At 42.6% G+C, this 16859-nt stretch overlaps 1 protein-coding gene across 1 annotated transcript in view; it reads right to left on the bottom strand.

The window, feature by feature from the left end:
* Positions 1-16859, bottom strand: part of DOC2B (double C2 domain beta) — a 675394-nt gene that overhangs the window by 438339 nt on the left and 220196 nt on the right. Inside the window, exon 2 of the mRNA XM_040336805.1 lies at positions 3225-3304. Within this exon, the coding sequence (XP_040192739.1) occupies positions 3225-3304 (80 nt within the window). The remainder of the gene's footprint in view (positions 1-3224; positions 3305-16859) is intronic.

The following is a 16859-nucleotide window of genomic DNA, read 5'->3' as shown; positions in this document are numbered from 1 at the left end:
GAATCACAAAACTAGCTAAACAGAATTATACATCTTCTAACATGAATTTATATTTTAACTATGCATTTAGCTGTTTCCCTAGAGTTTAGCTTTAAAGTACAATTTTAGGTGGATATCTTTGGGCTCAATCAATCGCCAGCTTCTTTATCTCATTGGTGACAAGTGATTACATCTCTTTATCTGATTTCATAACTCAGCATAACTTTAGTCATTATGAGTCAGTCCTACTACTGTTACAGAAGAAAATTCAGTGGATGGAGTGAAATACGGAATTCCCTGTTTGATCTGGTAAATTGAGGCAGCAGAAGGCAGAGGTCAAATTCTATCAAAGAGACCTTGAAGCTAAAGTCCCCAAGAGGTATAAATAAAAGTCGGTGAATCAACTTTCTAGTACCAAGTATAAAAAAAGAAAATATTATGGATCCGGCCAATAATTTATTTTAAGAACATTGCCTGAACTTGTACTAGGCTACACACTCTCCAAGCAGCACAGTGATGGTGCCAACCTGGAACTGCAATAACGCTACAACTGTCACAACTTAAGTAGAACTAAGGTCACAAACAAAAAAAACAACATGTGATAAAACTAAATAAAATTTACAATATGGCCCAGATTCACAAAACACTTACGCCGACGTATCTCGAGACACACCGCGTAAGTGTAAGTATGTGCCGTCGTATCTGTGCGCCGTGCCTACAAAACTAGATACGCCTGAAAATAGGCTTCATCCGACCGACGTAACTTTCCTACGCCGGCGTATCGTTGGCTCATATTTACGCTGGCCGCAAGTGGTACTCCCATTGATTTCCTATTCACCTATGCAAATGAGGGAGATACGCCGATTCACGAACGTACTTGCGCCCGGCGCATAATATACGCGATTTGCGTAAGTCCTACGTCCGGCGTAAAGTTATTCCCCATATAGGAGGCGCAAGTCATGCAAAGGTATGGACCAGGGAACACAGCCGTCGTATTTTACGTCGTTTACGTAGTACGTGAATACGGCTAGGCGTAGGTTACGTTCATGTCGTAGGCAGTGATTCGACGTATCTTAGGCAGTTGTTTCGACGTGATTCTGAGCATGCGCACTGGGATACGCCCACTTCCACCTACTCTGGCTTACGCTGAGGAAACCCAGCGTATCTTTAACAGCGACTGGGGGTGAGTGCTTTGTGAATACTGTGCCATCGTTTTTTAAAAATGCTCTAGCAAAGCACGGTGACGTACAACACGTACGACGGCACTATAAAGGGGAAGTTCCATGCGGATGACGCCACCCTTGGGGCTGCTTTAGCTGATTCCGTGTTAGTAAAAGACGATTCGCGCTTTTCTATCTGTTACAGCGTGATGAATGTGCTTACTCCATTATGCTTACTCCATTACTCCATTATGAACGGTAGTTTTACCAAAACGAGCGCTCCCGGCTCATAACTTTCCCACACACGATCATTTTTTACAACCTGAAAAACGACATTGTTTAAAACGATGTTAAAAAATGCAGCATGTTCGGAAAAAAAAAATTGTCGTTTTTCAGAACCCGAAAAATTATGTGAAGCCCACACAGGATCATTTTAAATTACATTTTTTTAAAACAACGTTTTTTTCATGCTGAAAAATGATCGTGTGTACGTGGCATACTGTAAGTGCTGTCTAAATCACAAATAGAAAAGTTATCACAAGGAACATAATGTACAGTCAGTAGAATGTGTCCCTTTTGCTGATTTCTCTTCTGTTAGTGAAAATATTCTTCCATTCTACATTCAGCTGTAGAATGGAAGAATATTTTCACTGAAGCCTCGTACACACGACCGGTTTTCCCGTCGGGAAAACTGCCAGGAGAGCTTTTGGCCGGGAAAACCAGATCTGTGTATGCTTACTCGCAGTTTCCCATCAGGAAAACAGCCGGGAATCCCAGTGGGATTTTCCACCAGATTTACTAATACTCTATGGGAAACACTGGGAGACAGTGCCCATGGAGCATACACACGGCCGGGATTCCCGGCCAAAGCTCCATGTTTTTTCCTGCCGGGTTCTCGGCTTTCCCCTCGGTTTTCACAGGGGACTTTTTACCGCGTGAAAACCGAGTGTGTGTACAGGGCTTAACAGAAGAGAAATCAGCAAAAGGGACACAGCTCTGCCTGTACCCAGCTCTGTCTCTTTGTGAACCACAGAACATCTCCCACCAATGTTATAGAGAGAAGAGAGGAATGTGTTTTGTAGTCCAACACTGCTCCTCCACAGGTACAGTCCAGTGAGTGAGCTTTATCACTCTAATAAAGCTGCAATACATTTGTAGCACCATTGTCCTAAACAGGGCTGCTAGTAAATCTGCCTAGTTCTACTTTTGTTTGTGGAGTCTGCCCAGTTGCTATTGCATTTGCCTAAGGGTGTCCTGTGCCCTAACCCTCTCTCCCACATTTCCTGTTAAGAGAAATAAAAACCTGTTCATTTTTAAAAGTGACTGGCGCTCATCCTTCAATTTTGCACTACATCCACCATGCCTAGTAACCTGCACCCTGAGGGGGAATGTCAGCTCTCGCTGGCTCCAGGCGTCACCATCAAGCCCTTGGAAGACTGGGAGATTGCTTCACATTGTATTTTGCTCTTGGGTTTAGGTATATTTATACTTTATAGTGAGATTTTTTTTGTTTTGTTTCATATTTCCTATAGTTTATTTATTAGCAGCTCATTAAATGAAGTGGTGTAAAGAAATAATATACTGTATAATATATATATATATATATATATATATATATATATATATATATATATACAAACATACATATACATATATATATATATATATATATATATATATATATATATATATATATATATATATATATATATATATATATATAGATAGATAGATATATATAAAAACATATATATATATATTTTCATACTACTTTATGTTTCATGATAAATTATTTTTACTCATTAAGATCAAAAATAATTTGCATAACCCGATACATTTATTTTTTACTTTGTACATTGACACAATGCTATTAGCTTTTATGAAGGAATTCATTTAGAAGCACACATTGACAAAGGAGCACACACATGTAGTAGGTACGACAATAACCAAATAGAAGGATTGAACTAGAGGAGCTTGTATAAATGACAGCATATAAAGAGGACAGTACTGTGTGGAGGTTAATTGAGGACAACTTCCTCTAGGTACCTACAATGGATGCTGCATGCAAAGCAGACTGGAACGTACCTTTGCTTTATTGATTGTGCAGTGCAGAGCATTGTTTTCATGATCGTAGAGCAAGCTAAAATCCAGTGTCCCTAGAGTCGCTAAGAAAAAAGAAAAAAGACACAGTTATTATCTTTGGATCAAGTACAATTATTTTATTACTAAACGTAAAACTTGAATAATAAATAATAATGAATACAATTAATAATTATAAAAAAAAATACTAGTAAAAAAAAGTCTATAAAGCTACCATAAAGCAGCTTGATACATTTCCAATTGATTTAACATAGCTTTCTAGCAGAGTGTAATGCATTTTTAAAGTTAATTCAAATTCAAGAATGCACTAAACACATCATAGAGTATACCACAAAATACATGCGCTTGTTAAAGGACTAAAACATAAATCACTTAGGCCATCTTTATGTAGAGCAACAATTCTTTTTTAAAGATCCTCAAAGAGTTCTTTGCCATGAGGTGCCATGTTAAATTTCTAGTGACCAGTATGAGAGAGTGAGAACGATAACACCAAATTAAACACACCTGCTCCCCATTCACACCTGAAACCTTGTAACACTAACGAGTCACATGACAACGGGGAGGAAAATAGCTAATCGGACCCAACTTGGACATTTTCACTTAGGGGTCTACTCACTTTTGCTGCCAGCACTTTAGACATTAATGGCTGTGTTTAGAGTTATTTGAGGGGACAGCAAATGTACACTGTTATACAAGCTGTACACTCACTACTTTACATTGTAGCAAAGTGTAATTTCTTCAGTGTTGTCACATGAAAAGATCTAATAAAATATTTACAAAAATGTGAGGGGTGTACTCACTTTTGTAAGATACTGTATGTGTCTCTTTTTACATTACTTACAGGATATCGTAAAGTAATTATTTCGTCATTTAACCCTTTCACGCCTAAGCCTATTTCTGACATTTGTTGCTAACAAGTTAAAATCCATATTTATTGCTAGAAAAATACTTAGAACCCCCAAACATTTTATATATATATAAAAATTGCAGAGACCCTAGAGAATAAAATGACGATCATTGCAATATTTAATGTCACACGTTTTTGGGAAAAAATACACTTTCATGAATAAAAAAAAAAACTGAACAGTAAAGTTAGGCCAATTTTTTGGTATAATGTGAAAGATGATGTTACACCAAGTAAATAGATACCTAACATGGAATAGCGATAAACTACAGTAACTAAAAATCTCCATAAGCGACACTTTAAAAAAAAAAAAAATGTATTTTCCTATTTATTTCTTTATTTTTCAACATTGTCCCTTTCAAAAAAAAAAATTTGATAGTTTTTTTATCGCTGCCCGTCACAAGGGATATAAACATCTCTTGTGAAAGTAAGACGTGTTTACAGGCACTCTTTATGGAGGGATCGGGGGGTCCCCAAATCCCTCCTTTGCACTTAAAATGAAAAAGGGGTCACAATATGTGGCCACTTTCCTGGGATTGCGGCCTCCCCAGCTTTGGTTAGCAGGGCTAGTTAGTTAGTTTAGTAGGGGTTAATGCGGCAGCTGGGGCAATCAGCTGCAAGGGAGCTAGCAGGAAGAGCCAATAGGCTCACAGGGAATGTGCTGGAAGCCTGGGCAAGTTTATTTAAGGAGCAGCTGGCTCCGGGGCTCTTCCTCTGGCCCGGTGGACGTGGAAGAACCATGAACTCCCAGGAACTCCTCGGCGAATGCAGTATGTCACAGCCCTTACCTATGGAAGACCTGGTGCGTCAGCTAATGGAGAGAGCGGGCGGAGCAGGAGGAGAGGCTTGGCTACGTCAGTGCCTATCAGCAGGCACGGGAGAGGAGTCGCAGAATGCGGCGTTGAGCACCATGGGCGTGGCAGAGGAAGGTGTGCTGGCGGTGAGTGACAGCTCGGAACGGGGGTCTCCCGCACCCGCCCCCCTGCGGAGAGGAAGACGGAGCGTGCCGCCCGAGAGATACAGCCAGCAAGTGTCGGCAGCTGTAGTGTCGTCTCCGCCTCAACGACAGACAGCAGAAGAAGAGGCGGGTGGAAGCAAGAGGAGCGGAGGTGGGAAGAAACGGAGAGCGGCATCCCAGTCCCCAGCAAAGAGAGGTGGGCAGCGAGGTCAAGGCAAGAAGAACGTGCAGGTCCAGAGGTCGCCTGCCTGCGGCGCAGGCTCCCAGTCAGCAGCAGGTTCCCCAGAGCTGGGGAGCACACACAGCGGTGCCGCAACAGGCATCAGGGACACAGGCAGCGCAGCTTCAAGCACCTGCGGCGTTGCTGGAGCAAGCGGCTCAGCAACATGTACCACAATCACAACCAGTTGGTGAGTTAAGCCAGTTGAATATTTTATCTGGGCTGGTGGGATCTCTGTCTGGTTTATTGCAATCTCTTTCAAAAATGCCTGCTGTTTTACCTTCTCCTATACCTTCAACCCCTATTTTGCCTGCTGTCCCTGACATCCTGTCTGCTCACCCCCCTGCACAGCATAGTGTGTTAGTAAATTTGTCACAGCAAGGGGCTGGTGAGTGTGTAGCTTCAGGGTCCAAGGCTAATGTACCAGAGAGGGTTATGAAGGAGGCTATGCCCTGCGAAGTATCACCACTAGGGTACCACTTAAGCACAGCGGTGAAAGAAAAAATTTACAATGGGGAGTACATTGATATTCTCTCGCTTCTTCCCGGTCAGAAAGAGGGTGGTTTTAGAAGAGGTGAGGATAAAGGTGAGGATGAGAGGCGAAGACTGATCCCACGGTCGTTTAATAACTGGCTTCAGGCCTTCTGTATTTATGCTGGAGTGTTGGGGGAAAAACATCCAGAGCAGTGTGGTGGGTTGTTTCAACATGTGGATCATGTGTTGGAGGCATACAAGAGCTTTGGGGGCCTGGGGTGGTTTTATTATGATGAGTCATACAGGCAAAAACTCGCAATCCACCCAACACTCAGATGGGGGATGAAGGACGTTGGCCTGTGGCTCAACTTAATGGCACCACAAAAACCAGCAACACCTAGGCAGATGTCAGGCACTCCTTCCACAGCGGCTTTTAGGAAAGGCTGCTGCTTTGCCTTTAATGAAAGTCAATGTCGCTGGAACAACTCATGTAAGTACAGACATGAATGCTCAATTTGTGCCGGGACGCACCCAGCAGTAAAATGCTTTAAAAAGAATGCGGTGGCGGGTCCTTCCCAGTCGCAGAATATTTTTCACAAAAGCCTGCACACCAGTGAGGCTGGAAAGTCTGCGCCCGTGGCTGGACAGTTACCCAGACAGGGAGAAAGCATGTTTAATCAATGAAGGGTTCGCTCAAGTTTTTCCGCTCCCGGCATTTTCAGGGCAAGGTTGCAAGCTAGTGGGTAATTTAAAATCAGTAGAGCAATTTCCCCATGTGGTAAGGGACAAGTTATGTAAAGAATTAAGGGAAGGGAGAATTGCAGGGCCTTTTGACCATCCACCGTTTGGTAATTTTAGAATCTCTCCTTTGGGGGTGGTGCCCAAACGGGAACCAAATGAGTATCGTATTATACATCATTTGTCATTTCCAAAAGGTGACTCTTTGAACAACGAGATCAATGGCGAGTTATGCGCTGTGTCATACGCGACATTTGAGGAGGCAATGGATAAGATCAGATTGTCGGGTCCTGGAGCGCTGTTAGCAAAGGCTGACATAAAGTCAGCGTTCAGGCTGTTGCCAGTTTCCCCTAACGCGTTTTGTTCTTTAGGTTTTTATTTTGAAGGTCAGTATTTTTTTGACAGGTGTCTTCCGATGGGGTGTTCCCTATCTTGCGCCTATTTTGAAGCATTCTCCTCGTTCTTGCATTGGGTGCTTAGTTCTCGTTCTGGTGTGGACAGCATAGTCCACTACCTAGACGACTTCTTGCTTATTGGGCCCTCCCATTCTAATTTATGTTCTGAGTTATTGTCCAGTTTCCAAGCCATGTCCCGGGAGTTCGGGATCCCCCTAGCGGAAGAGAAAACATGTTTGCCCAGCGTGTCTTTGGAGTTTTTAGGAATAGTAATAGACACAGTTAAAATGGAGTGCCGTTTGTCGGACACAAAAGTAAGTAAATTGAGAAGTTTGATTGCGGCGGTCATTCGGAAAAGGAAGGTGCGCCTGAAGGAGATGCAGTCGCTATTGGGCGTCTTAGCGTTCGCTTGCAGAATCATGCCAGTAGGCAGAATTTTTTCACGTCGGCTTTATTTATCTATTTCCGGTTTGAAATCACCGTTTGACCATATCAGAGTAACGGCTTCTATGAAAGAGGACCTGTTGGTATGGGCCAGTTTTTTGGACACCTATAATGGTAAGTCTTTGTTTCAAGCGGAGTTCATTGTCGCGCGCGAGTTTTGTTTATTCACAGATGCGGCAGGTTCCAGAGGCTTTGGAGCGATTTGGCAAACACATTGGTGTTGCGCGGCATGGCCGGAGGCCTGGGTAAGTTCAGGAGCTACCAGAAATGTAGTGTTACTTGAATTGTTCCCAATTTTGGTGGCGCTAGAGTTGTGGGGATTGGAATTTGCGAACAGGCGGATTTTAGTCGAAACCGACAATAAAGGAGTGTTATATGCGATCAACTGTTTGTCGTCTAGTTCATTGCAGGTGGTCAAGATTCTGCGGCAGGTGGTCTTCAGGTGCCTCAAGCTTAACATCTGGCTGAAAGCTAAGTATACCCCTGGGGTTCTGAATAATCTAGCGGATGCATTATCTCGATTTCAGGAGGAGCGGTTTCGGTCTTTGCTTCCGGAAGCGGATGCCCTTGGATTCCAGTGCCCTGCCTACCTGTGGGAGATGATTTGAGGGAGGTGACGGCCGCCATTAGAGGTTCCCTGGCACCCAAGACGTGGGCATGCTATGCCGCGGCTTGGAGCAGTTGGTTATCCTTCACAAGCATGGAAGGGTATCAGGCTAGTGGGCATTCGGAGGGTGCCATTTTGGCATTCTTGGCTTCTTTAATGCGGCAACACTTCTCGCATAGTCATGTCACCAAGGTGTTAGCCGGCATTTCCTTTTATTTCCGTTTGTTAGGTTTGAAACCTTGTTCTGATTATTTCTCAGTTAGACAGGCCCTGAAGGGGTACAGAAGAGGGAATTGTAGCAAGGATGAGAGAAGGCCTATCTCGCTGGATATCCTCAGCGGACTCTGTAGGGCCACAGCGGCAGTATGCTTTTCGGATTACGAAGCTTTGCTCTTTAGAACAGCGTTCGCGTTGGCATATTTTGGGGCATTCCGTATATCTGAATTGATACCGGCCAACAAGAAAGGGGTTTCCGGGATTAGGATGGAACACGTGGTGTTAGATCGGGAAAGGGTCCATATATGGCTAAGCTGCTCCAAGACAGACCAGGGTGGCAGGGGTAGATGGGTGGAATTAAAGGTTCAAGATGGGTTGGCCACATGTCCAGTAGCATTGGTAAAACAATTCCTGGGGGTTAGGCCACCCGGGGGAGGAAATTTCCTCACGCATTTGGATTTACTTCCCCTGACCAAATACCAGTTTGATGCGGTGCTAAAGCGGTCCTTGGGCATCATGGGGTTAGCAGCATATAAATTTTCATCACACTCTTTTCGAATTGGTGCAGCCTCAGAGGCGGCTCGGGCGGGTGTTCCGGAGGGTGATATAAAAGCACTGGGCAGGTGGAAATCGAATTGTTATCAAGTTTATGTTCGCCCTAACCTTTTTATTTAATTCCAGGTACCCAGAAAACGGTCTGGATTTTAGGGCATTCATTTGTCCATTGGGCTCATAAGAGAGCCGCTCAGCGAACTTACTCAACGAATCTATCACTGCACCAGGACAATTTCCGAATTTTATGGAAAGGTATAAGGGGTATGCAGTGGGAGCAGCTAAATGTTCAGTTGGCAAGGTTATGCCAATTATGGCCGATGCCGTCTATTTTGGTAATCCACTTAGGTGGTAATGACCTGGGTAAATGTAAGACTTTGGATTTGCTTTTTAAAATTAAAGGTGATTTGCAGCGTTTTGGTTTAGCTTTCCCGGGTACAGTGGTAGCCTTTTCAGAGATAATTCCTCGGCTCTCCTGGCTCTCCTCTGAGCAGAGGAGGGTCATGGAGAAAATGAGGAAAAGGGTCAATAGGGCCCTAGAGAAATATATGCCTCAGATAGGGGGGTTTTCGTACCGCCACGTGGATTTGGAGGGTGGCTATCCGGGGCTGTACAGGCGGGATGGGGTTCACCTGTCCGAGGTGGGCGTAGATATTTTCAATGTTGGGTTACAAAACATAGTGGAGAAGGCCGCGACGTTTGGGGTGGGCCGGGCTTGATGCTCAAGTCCGGCGTGTGGGGGACTTTAAAATTTTGTGATTAAAAAAATATTTCTGCTTGAGTTGTGAGAACTGAGCAGGTAAAGTATGGTATTGATGGTTATGATGAGTTATATGGATTCTGAATGAATAAATTAAACTATAAATCTATTATTTGTAAATCAATAAAGGCGTCGCGGCCAAGTTTTTTGCCAAATAAAAGTGGTTTGTGTGTTTATATTTAGGTACGGGTAGGTGGTTGGTTGGGAGGGTGAGGCCTACAATACCATGAAAAAGGGGTCACAATATGTGGCCACTTTCCTGGGATTGCGGCCTCCCCAGCTTTGGTTAGCAGGGCTAGTTAGTTAGTTTAGTAGGGGTTAATGCGGCAGCTGGGGCAATCAGCTGCAAGGGAGCTAGCAGGAAGAGCCAATAGGCTCACAGGGAATGTGCTGGAAGCCTGGGCAAGTTTATTTAAGGAGCAGCTGGCTCCGGGGCTCTTCCTCTGGCCCGGTGGACGTGGAAGAACCATGAACTCCCTCCCCCCCGCCCCAGTCGCGACGACTTTATGTGATGGGTCACCCTGGATCCAGGGGGGACTTTAAAATTTTGTGATTAAAAAATTATTTCTGCTTGAGTTGTGAGAACTGAGCAGGTAAAGTATGGTATTGATGGTTATGATGAGTTATAAATCTATTATTTGTAAATCAATAAAGGCGTCGCGGCCAAGTTTTTTGCCAAATAAAAGTGGTTTGTGTGTTTATATTTAGGTACGGGTAGGTGGTTGGTTGGGAGGGTGAGGCCTACAATACCAGTATTCAGATTGGCAAAATCAGCGATTCTGGGTCTCCATTATATATCAAACATCTTCAATGCCCCTGAAGACGTTTAATACAACGAAACGCCACATAGGGTGAAGTTCTGGATGCGTGACATTCGTGTGCATGTGGACCAGGGCCATCTTGCTGGTTTGAGACCATCAGAAGTTTTTTATTTTACATGACATGCTCGTTTTTTTCATCTGCAGTGTGAGTATATCTATGTGGTTGTAATACATTTTAAGTGGTTTAATATACTACACCATGAAGTGGTAATTTTTCTTACACCTTTTAACATGAGGAGAGTTGCCTGGATTCACGCTGGAGCATATCTGCGAGGTAGATATGATTGCTAAACAATAAATGACACCGCTATTTTTTTATGATACTTTATCAGACCATTCTGCTCCTTTTGAATCTCACACACACTCACCAGGATAGCTGTTGACATTCATCATATATACAGTATACAAGTTCCACAGCGAATTAGATTCAGCCACTGTTACCCACATTAAAACAGTCACACAACCTGTGTACTTTACATGTGTCATTAATTAAGGAGTTAAATTGGTAATGCAATTACTCACAACAAATCCAGCTTCCAGCTACCTCCTCTACCTTCCCACCACCATTATTCAAGTCTTAAAGAAGGCACCAGGAAAATAAACCCAGGCTATGGATACTTTGGCCCAGATTCACAAACGAGATACGACGCCGTATCTCCAGATACGCCGTCGTATCTCCAGATACGCCGTCGTATCTCTGAGTTGCGCCGTCGTATCTATGCGCCTGATTCTTAGAATCAGTTACGCATAGATTTCCCTTAGATCCGACAGGTGTAAGTCTCTTACGCCGTCGGATCGTAACTGCATATTTACGCTGGCCGCTAGGGGCGTGTACGCTGATTTACGTGTTGAAATATGTAAAGTAGCTAGATACGCGAATTCACAAACGTACGCACGGCCGACGCAGTACAGTTACGCCGTTTACGTTAGGTTTACCCCTGCTATACAGTTACCCCTGCTATATGAGACTTAAGTGCGGCGTACCAATGTTGAGTATGGCCGTCGTTCCCGCAAAGAAATTTGAAAATTTTACGTCGTTTGCGTAACTCGTCCGTGAATGGGGCTGGACGTAATTTACATTCACGCCAAAACCAATACCTCCTTGCGGCGTATTAGGAGCAATGCACACTGGGAGATTTCCACGGACGGCGCATGCGCCGTTCGTGAAAAACCTCAATCACGTCTGGTCACATAACATTAACATAAAACACGCCCCCCTGTCCCACATTTGAATTAGGCGGGCTTACGCCGGCCGATTTACGCTATGCTGCTGCAACTTACGGAGCAAGTGCTTTGAGAATACAGCACTTGCCCGTCTAAGTTGCGGAGGCGTAACGTAAACTGGATACGTTACGCCCGCGCAAAGATTCCCATATGTACGAGAATCTGGCCCTTAGTGTCCACCCTGTCCCTATAGTAGTATCCATATATAAATTGGGCAAAGCCAGTTAGACACCTCAGCAGTACACACTGGGTTCCACCCACCACCCCTGACAATTACATCATTACCATCAGCAAAGTATAGTACCTAACTATGAACTACCCATGATCCTCAGATATATTGTACATCTGACTGGTATAGAGGTGTGTTATTTATACTGAACTTTTTCACGGTCTCCTAAAAAAAGTAGAGACATCAAACTTGGAACCATAGACATCACTGAGTAACAGTATCGGATGTTTATTAAAACGTATCTGCAAACAGAAAAAAACATATATAGCCTAAAATATTTTTTCACAGCTATCTTTTGAAACAGCTTCAGTACAGTACATGATAATAATATGTCATGAAGAATGATATAACTTTTTAATTATTTACATTTAGCTCAGCATTTACAACAATTTTTGAGAAATACCAAGGTAATAACTTCCACATACAATGATAACAGCAAAAAAGTTGAAAAAGTGCTGTAATATCTAGCTAGGGTTACCAGCTCAAATTTTGTGCATTCCTATGGCTTCCTAAAGCGGAGTTCCACCCTAAAATGGAACTTCCGCTTTCTGGATTTTTCCCCCCTCCGGTGTCACATTTGGCACCTTTGAGGCCTTGTACACACGGCCAGACATGTCCGATGAAAACGGTCCGCGAACCGTTTTCATCGGACATGTCTGCTGGGATGTTTTGGTCTGATGTGTGTACACACCATCAGACCAAAATCCCCGCGGACAGAGAATGCGGTGATGTATACGACACAGACGTTCTCTGATGCGGAAGTTCAATGCTTCCACGCATGCGTCGATTTCGGGCCGCTGGTTATACGTCATAACCAGCGGACATGTCCGATGAGTCATACTGACCATCGGACATGTCCGACGGACATGGTTCCAGCGGACAAGTTTCTTAGCATGCTAAGAAACTTTTGTCCGCTGGAAACCTGTCTGTTAGCCCAGGAATCCGGTCCGGTAGGCCCTACACACGGTCGGACATGTCCGCGGAAACTGGTCCGCGGACCAGTTTCAGCAGACATGTTCGGTCGTGTGTACGAGGCCTAAGGGGGAAGCAGATACCTTTGTAATACAGGTATTGGCTCCCAATTCCTGGGCATAGAAAGCCGCAGTATCCGCGGATATCTACGCCACATCCGGCCCCTCCTCTGTCCCTCCCCTGATGTCTTCTGGACCAGTGAGCTTGCGCAGCGCAGTAGGGAACCAGGAAGTGAAGCTGCAAGGCTTCACTTCCTGATAACCTTACCGAAGATGGCGGCGCCTCCACCTGAGAGCTGAGGGACAGAACGGCTTTGAGTGCCGACATCGCAGGCGCCCTGGACAGGTAAGTGTCTATATTTTAAAAGTCAGCAACTGCAGTATTTGTAGCTGTTGACTTAAAAACTTATAAAAAAAATTTTTTTGGCAGAACTCCGCTTTAACAAAAGCAAAAATGATCAACAGCTTTGTAGAGAGATGTAAAAAGGTTCATATATTTGTTTTATTCCAGGTAAACAAATAACTAAACTAAATGTAAGTTGTTTTACCTGCCAAATTTAATGAGATTATCAGAAGAATGATCGTCCGATTTTTTTCCTACATTCTAGTCTCATATTGAAACTGAAGGATTTACTGAAGTTACGAAATTTCTTATACGTCGGAATAAAAATTTGGAAGTGATGTAATGTGTTGTAGTGTATTTATATTGTTATTTTGAACAACTGCACTGATTAAACGAAAAACATACGATCTGTTATCATACAAGAATTTTTTTTTGTGATTGTCCCTTCGGATAATTTCACATGAATTGTCGTGATCGGCTCTCCAAAGCTGTGTACTAACAATCAGATTATCGTACGATCGCATTGAAAGCTGTATTTTTTGTACACATTTCTGATCGTGTCTAGGAACCAGGAGAATTTTTTTTTTTTTTGCAGCTAGTCTTGTGATCATGACACCTTGTCAAAACACAGAGAGATCCTGAACTCCCTGATTTCTTTTTACAAGACCACACTGCAGTTGACCAGATCATTAGCAGTACTCTGGTCTCTCACCCTGTGATTGGACAATAAAGGAGCAACAATATATTGTCATTACTCTCTCCTCCCATCAGGAGTATGCAGTATTAGGCAAACAGCACAGGTTTACGCAGCAGAGCCTTCCTCATCCAGTATGAGGTTTATTTTACGAGTAAGGTCAGGTAACTTTGGTAGCTGTATGCAGGGCCGCTGATGAGGGGGTATCACTGGCTTTCTAGTACTGGGCCCAGCCCTGCTAATTCAACAGGGGGGCAGAGGGATTATGCTGTTGTAGAATACATATATCTACAGTATATGTGTATGACAGTCCTGGTGGATCTGCAACAAACTGGACTGATTTCTTCTTTTCAGCAATGTCTAATGTCTGTGAGAAGCTTTACAGTATGGGATGTATGGGAAAGGGAGAAAGCGAGAGAAAATACACATTCATACATCTATCCTGTACAGCAGTGTCAGGGAGAAATAAATTGCCTGGTGATTCTGCAAACAAATAGCACAGGAATTACATTTATACCTTTTGTTAATTCTGCTTGCAACTGCTATCTATATTTTATATGGCATCTATTTTAGATGTTCTTTACCCTACGCTTTCTTTTTTAAATTGATAAAACATATTTAAAAAAAATCACTTACAATTTTATTTTTATTTTATTTTTAAAGAGAAATTCATGCAAGAATTTGCATTTTGAATTTTCATTTAGAAAGCTATACTAATTTTGTAAAAGCTGTTTGTCACCTTCAGCTTGAGTGTCAAAGGCAGAGGTCCTATTCAGATGCTGCCCTGTCAACTGCCTAATTTCACATGCTGATTCCCAGCTCCCAATAGTGTATAGCAATGTCAAATTATAGAGCCTTGAAGTTTTTTACATTCCTCGTAAGTACAAACTGCTTTTATTTGACCCTGTTATTCAGTTCCAGGAGTTGGGAGAGAATGTGTTAGGTCACACATTTGACAAGGTAGCAACTTCAGTAAACTTGTCATGACTACTTTTAATCACCAGTATCAGTCGCAACAAAGTAGAACAAAAAGACAAATTTAAATCTAAACTTGCTTGTCCCTGACTACTTCTATCTGGCCCTCACATGCTCCTGAGTACTGTCACTGTTAACAGAGCCTCTGACTACTACTGCCTTGCAACTACCAACTGTCATCAGCTGACCCATACATGTCCCCAACATCAGATGACCCTTTCCATAGCTACTGTGATGCTTGAAGTGATGCTTGGTGTCCTTGTGAACACCAATAATAAAATATGGCCACCACAAATAGCCACAAATAGCTAAGGGAGGTCAGCAACCCTGGCATTTTCATTTTCTAGCGTAAAATCTTGCTGGGAACTTTTTTTCAATGCATTAGAAAATAAATAGGTAAACCTTGTAAGCTGCAACACTAAACCTAAGATGACCTAGATTAGCATGAAATTAATTAAATTAAACTATAATCAGCTGCCAGCAATTCCCCAAAATGTGATAATACAATATATATAGTACACTGTGCAGCGCTAATATTCAACCCTTAAAATAAGTAATAATTAGATATCCAGTAAGAAGATATTATATATAACAACATATAAAACGTAACATCATTTAAAAATATATATATATAATTGAAAATATATAAATAAAGTGCTCGTGCTCGGTGATTCACGCTCAGTCCTTGATAAAATATTAAACTGAACAGCGAAAGACCATAATAACATCAATCATGTGATAAGTGTGTCTTCATGCGGTGTGCACACAGCCCCCACCAGGTATACGCTCACCTTATGGGCTTAAACACTAAGCCTGTAATTAATAGCATTAGCCTGCTGAGGTCCTCCTTTATTTCCTTTGTCCTGTATAGGTTATAGAACACTGATGTAAAACACAGGTTTATTGATCTTTCCAATAATAGTCCAGCTCAAAAGCCACTATTTGCTTCTGGTTTGTTCAAAGACTCGCCTTATATATACCACATTCGAAAAAAGACAGAGGCATGCAATAGCGTAATAACGTTTAAAAAAGGTTTAATTGTAAACAAAACTCCACATACATACAACTCACATTTCACATGAAATTAAACCTTTTTTAAACGTTATTACGCTTTTGCATGCCTCTGTCATTTTTCGCATTTGGTGTATATGAGGCAAGTCTTTGAACAAACCAGGAGCAAATAGTGGCTTCTGAGCTGGGCTATTATCGGGAGGATCAAGAGACCTGTGTTTTACATTAGTGTTCCATAATCTATACAGGACAAAGGAAATAAATGGAGGACCTCAGCAGGCTAATGCTATTAATTACAGGCTTATTGTTTAAGCCCATAAGGTGGGGGTACACCTGGTGGGAGATGTGTGCACACCGCATGAAGACACAATTATCACATGATTGATGTTATTATGGACTTTCGTTATTCAGTTTAATATTTTATCAAGGACTGAGTGTGAATCACAGAGCACGAGCACTATTTATATATTTTCATATATATATATATATATATATATATATATATATATATATATATATATATATTTCTTTAAATGATGTTAAGTTTTATATATTGCTATATATAATATGTTCTTACTGGATATCTGATTATTACTTATTTTAAGGGTTGAATATTGGCACTGCACAGTGTGCTATATATACTTTTTTCAATGCAGTACCTTCCAAGCCCCCAAAAATGTTACCTAAAAAAAAACAGAATTAGTACAAAAGTACTAGCAAAACTTGGACTCATGAGAATGCTACCAACTGCTACGAGTGCTGAGAGCATGATGAGCAATACCCAAAGCTCTGACCTATTTGTTTTATCTCAGTTAACATCCACAGGGCCTACAGACACTGGCTTAGGGCCCGCACACACGGCCGAGAAACTCGACGAGCAAAACACATCGTTTTGCTCGTCGAGTTCCTTGTGAAGCCGCCGAGGATCTCGGCGAGCCAAGTTTCTCCGTTGACTAATGAGGAAATAGAGAACATGTTCTCTATTTGGCCCGACGAGATCCTCGTCGGTTTCCTTGGCCGAAAGTGTACACACGGCCGGGTTTCTCGGCAGAATACGGCTCCGATCGAGTTTCTGGCTGAATTC

The sequence above is a fragment of the Rana temporaria genome, chromosome 2, assembly GCF_905171775.1.
Source record: "Rana temporaria chromosome 2, aRanTem1.1, whole genome shotgun sequence".
Classification (NCBI taxonomy): Eukaryota; Metazoa; Chordata; class Amphibia; order Anura; family Ranidae; genus Rana; species Rana temporaria.
Note: the sequence above shows the minus strand (reverse complement) of the source record. Positions and strands in the feature narration are given on the sequence as shown.